The sequence below is a fragment of the Corvus brachyrhynchos genome, unplaced genomic scaffold, assembly GCF_000691975.1.
Source record: "Corvus brachyrhynchos isolate BGI_N302 unplaced genomic scaffold, ASM69197v1 scaffold395, whole genome shotgun sequence".
NCBI lineage: Eukaryota > Metazoa > Chordata > Aves > Passeriformes > Corvidae > Corvus > Corvus brachyrhynchos.
This window is the reverse complement of record NW_008238340.1, coordinates 1,337,393-1,342,140: the sequence shown is the minus strand read 5'-3', so window position 1 is coordinate 1,342,140 and position 4,748 is coordinate 1,337,393. Positions and strand designations below refer to the sequence as shown.

The 4,748-nt window shown below is 45.0% G+C and overlaps 1 protein-coding gene across 8 annotated transcripts in view; it reads left to right on the top strand.

Annotated features, from left to right (window-relative positions):
* Positions 1 to 4,748, top strand: part of CAMTA1 (calmodulin binding transcription activator 1) — a 232,511-nt gene that overhangs the window by 191,894 nt on the left and 35,869 nt on the right. For all 8 annotated transcript variants that reach the window (XM_017735059.1, XM_017735061.1, XM_017735064.1 and 5 more), the window contains 2 exons: positions 86 to 212; positions 941 to 1,075. In XM_017735059.1, coding sequence (XP_017590548.1) covers positions 86 to 212; positions 941 to 1,075 — 262 coding nt within the window. The remainder of the gene's footprint in view (positions 1 to 85; positions 213 to 940; positions 1,076 to 4,748) is intronic.

Sequence of the window (4,748 nt, the reverse complement as noted above, 5' to 3'; positions counted from 1 at the left end):
CGGGGCCGGTCGCCGTTCGGCCGCGCTCTTCCCCGCCATGGCCTCTCCTGTCATGCTTGAGTCTCTCCCTTTTTTTCCCTCACAGGGAGGAGTAAAAGTCCTGATTCCCGGCCCGTGGCAAAAAGCCAGCAATAATTACAGCTGTCTGTTTGATCAGATCTCAGTGCCTGCATCTTTAATTCAGCCAGGGGTACTGCGCTGCTACTGCCCAGGTAAGGAGCACTGCTCTCCTACATCTGGTGGTTTCAGAGCCTCATCATGTCATATACGTGTACAAAAGTGCAAAGGCATCAAGAAGCTTCTCCTTTGACCAATTTAGTGTGAGAAGAGCAATTTGGTATCTTGATACATCACAGCAGATCACAACAAATATTATTTAGAATCTCTGAATTAACTTTAAAATAATTATTTGAAATAATTTAAAATAATTCTAAGCATTCCTTTCATTTTGAAAGAGCAGATTAAAGAATAGCTGTTATTCAGGGGTGCACTCACTGCTCTGCTGACTCAATTTGCCTACATTTTGCCCCTTGCTACTTACAGCATGAGAACACCTCTAACCTCCCCACAGCGCTTTTCAGTAGTGATGGCCCTCAGTATGTGACTTTAAGTGGATGCAGAATAACTTGGCTTCATTGCTGGGCCCCAGCTTCCCACTGGAAATGCAGTGAGGCTGCTCAATCTTCAGAAACACATGTGATTCTGCCTCCTGCCAGAACAACCCATTAGATGACTCTTAAGCTTAAAACCTCCATCTTTGAAAATACTAACTGGTATTTTTGACTTTTGAATCGTCTAGTCACAAAAATACTGTTCAGCACCCCATCTCTTTACCTGCTCTCAGCTCAATACTTAGCACACGGGGATATCCACAGGGTAATTCCTAGCTGTGGGTTTCTGCTGGGAGTTCTCTGTCTTACAACATGCACTTTCCTTTTAGCTCATGACACTGGGCTCGTGACTTTGCAAGTTGCCTTCAACAATCAGATCATCTCCAATTCTGTGGTATTTGAATATAAAGCCAGAGCTCTGCCAACCCTGCCTTCCTCCCAGCATGACTGGCTGTCCTTGGACGGTAAGAAGCATGTGATATTCCTTAAGAAAGTTGGCCAAATGTGGGACTGTGAATGATAGAGCAGTTCCTGGTGGGGGAGGGATGTAGCAGGGCAAGTTTGTCCTGACAGGAAGGGCTGTGGCAATGTTAATCAAAGTCCTCTCACTGAAATGTCTTACTAGTTCTGTTGATGTGAAAAAAATGTTGCTGCCTTTTTTACAAGGTGACAAAGGGGAGGGGGGTTTTGTCTGAATGGAAAGCTGATCATACTGCCCAGTTTCTAGAAGGAGAGAAGCATTTACCCTGGAATTGTCTTTCCTGAGAACTCTGAAACTTGAGATTGTCTAGAAAAATGTGTATTTATGTAAGCAGAAAATGGGGAGATAGTGAGGCATGTACAAGAGGGACATTCCTTAGAAGTTGGGATGGTACCACTTCTTCCAAAGAGCAGCATGGATACAGAGCACTGTGGGTATTGCAGAGTGAAGAGAGGTTTGTGGTGTGGCTGCAGAGGCACAGTTGCAAACAGAAATAGAACTGTCTCTTAATGAGGAGGTGCACATAGTCTTATGTTCAGCATCAAAATCAAATTTGCTTGAGAGGATTGTAAGAGTCCATAGGTGCTTTTCATGTGCTGCCGAGGCCTCCCGCTGCCTGTGGAATGCAGCTGATAGCATGTGATGGTGACTGATACTCAGCCGTTAGCAGTCTCTCCAGGGTGGCATGCCAGGTGGGTAGGTTTTGAATCCCTTGTCTGACAGTTCTCTCAGTGTTGCTGAACTCGGAGGAGCTGAGAAGGCAGCTGTGAGTGCCGTCTCTGGTGCCCCTGCAGTTTCTCTGGGTGCTGTTGGTTAGCAGCCCAGCTCTCAATTAGAGGTTGTTATGCTGTGGTGATGGTGGAAGGGAGGGGGACTGCAGCAGTGAACAAACTAGGGCATTGCTAACAGGGAGGGGAAAAAAAAAGTAAGAGGACCGCTGCATTGCAGAGGCCCTTCAGGGAGAAAGACTGAATAATTATACTTACCATGACTTATCAGAAGCCTCTGCCTTGATGCACGGTGCTCCAAAGGGAGCAAATTACACTCTTTTTAAAGGACCAGCAACATCTTCTCATTTATTGTTAGAGAACAAATGTTAGCTTAGCCTAGCCAAGGTAAAAGCTAATGTGAGTTGATTCTATCAATTGAATGAATACACAAATCCCTGACTTCTCTGTTTGCTTTAATTTCCCTGCTTAAAATCCTTGCCCTACTGACTGTTACGTAGTCTTGAGGGAAGATTTTCAAGGAGTATTTGTAGTCACAAAATATTGACAAGAATTTTAAAATTCTTTTTAATTAACTCAGTGGAACACTTTGAGTTCCTTTGCGCACTGCATTGTTCAAACACAATTCATGATTCCAGCTGGAATGACCACTGCCAGAGAGATAGGATTAACAGCTATACCCCAGGAACACCCTAGGAAAAGAACAAGCAATTTCCATCTCATCTAAGTTTAGATAAACAATTCCCTTCCACAAATCTCTTTAAAATAGTGTCACTCTGTATGTGAACTCTATGTTTTCAGTTACATTAAGACAAAAATCACTATTTTTTTTGAGCACAGCACAAGTACTGGCCTTTGGGATTGGGGACCAGTTCTGCTAATGACTGGGAAAGGCTGTGAGACCATCTCCCACCATGCTCCTGCTTCTAGGACTGAATTGAAACAAGTGTAGGAATGCACAGAGAAGGAGTTTGAAGGCAGCATGTTCTGTGCCATCCTCTGAAAGGCTCCTTCCATTGTCAGTGTCTGCTGTGCCATGAAGGACTGTGCACCCTGTTCTGAACTATATACAGAGATGCTTGTTTTATTATGAGTTTTTTGACACCATGGATGAGTTAGATCTTTTACAAATGGACAGCTGACACCAGCAGCTGATGTAATTCCATTTTTTTCCTAGTTAATTAGAATAGTGGTGTTCCTTCTTTTCAAAGCAAACCTTTTTTTCATAAAGGAAGCACTCTCATGTGATCCTGATCTCTGTAGATAAACTTGGCAGCCTTTTCTGTTTTCTATGTAAAACTCAGTTTTCAGAAGCCATTGTTTGCTTTTATAGCCATTTGGCCTCACTTTTCATTCACTGTCTGCAGAGAGGTTCTTTTAAGAAAAAAACAAGAAGCAAATGAGGCTTGAAAAACAAAAGGCTGAACTGAAGGGCAGGGATCCTCTCATGGCAGATGCATAACAAATTATAAAGGCATTTCAGTACAGATTCCCAATGGAAAGCAAGTGTGTTTGCCCTGCACTGAAGCCTTTGCTGCTTTCATAAAGTGTCTGTAGAGATGATGTTTCCTTGGCATGGGACGTGATCAGAAATTCCAGGGAAATGGCTGTGAGTGCTGCTGGCATTACACTATGCATCTGCAGGAAAGAGGACAGAACCTAAAAATAGGGGTAGGCCATGTGTGTACTGATGAGTCAAGTGTGTATGGGTTGGACCAAGGGTGTGACTGGTACTGAATGTAAATGGCACTGACGCAAGAGCACCTGACAGGCAGCCTTTCAGCTGCTGCTGGGTTCTCAGTTTATGATCTTGTGTTAGCATGACGTGGCCATACCAGTGGTATCCAAACTCTCATTTTGGTGTGGAATCATCTGTAACCAGTGTGTGTGTGCTGCCTGTGGCATTCCACAGTTTGACAGGTACATGATTTCTGTATGGTGGTAATGTTCATCACCAAAACCCACGGCATGTGTCTATTTAGCGGGACCAGTTGCCCTTCTTAGCATGTGATGAGATGCAGGACACCAGAGTCAGGTAGGAGACGTGTTCAGTATCGGCAAATGTTGTTTAGCAGCCGTAAGAGACTTTTGGTGGTGAAAAAGTCTGTGTTGATAAGCAGTATCACTGTTCTTCACTCCTCTTTCCATCTGGGTAGAGGTGACTGGTGTTTACATCTTGGATGTTACCATAAAAGATTTGGGTTCTCTCTGGGAAGAGGGATGAATGTTTTTGTACCGTGTTACAGGGCTGTGGTGCAGCTTGCTGGGATGTGTGAGCATTGGTAGAGGACACAGTTACCTTGTTCCTTGCTAGGAGCTATCCAGTAAACTTTACAAGTTTCTATTCATCCTCCCCTCTACTGATTCCTCTGCAGTGTGGAGGCTTTATTCTGTTTATATTCATGCTGAGATTTGTTTGGAGATTTTTTCCTTTCACACACTGTTATTAAGGACACTGTTTCAGGATGCCGGTCTCCTACTGCTCTGACTGCATTTCCCAGATCGTCCTTTTCCGTTTTGAACATAATGTGATTGAATTGAGGCAAGGAGTATTTCATTTCCTATGCTAAGTGTTGTCTTCTGAGCCAGCCTGCCTTCATGGTCACACATCGGATTCCTCTGGGAAGCCGTGTCTGTTCTCAGCCCGATAGCTGAACGTGCCCTGCTGCCCCGCGGAGTCTATCCTGGGGCCCGCGGCTCCTCTGTGGATCGTGGGACCACAGAGACAATCTCCGGAATTCTATGTCAGGTTTTAACGCTCCGCAAATTTGCCTTATTAGAGCCATAAGTAAAAGTACAAATATTGCGTGTGTAGCAAAGTGAGGAGAACTGTGCGTATGAGCGGGAAGGTGACCCAGGGATGCCGCGTCCCGGGCCCGAGTCGCTCGTGTGGCGGCACGCTCCGGGGCGCTCCGGGAGCGGCGGGCG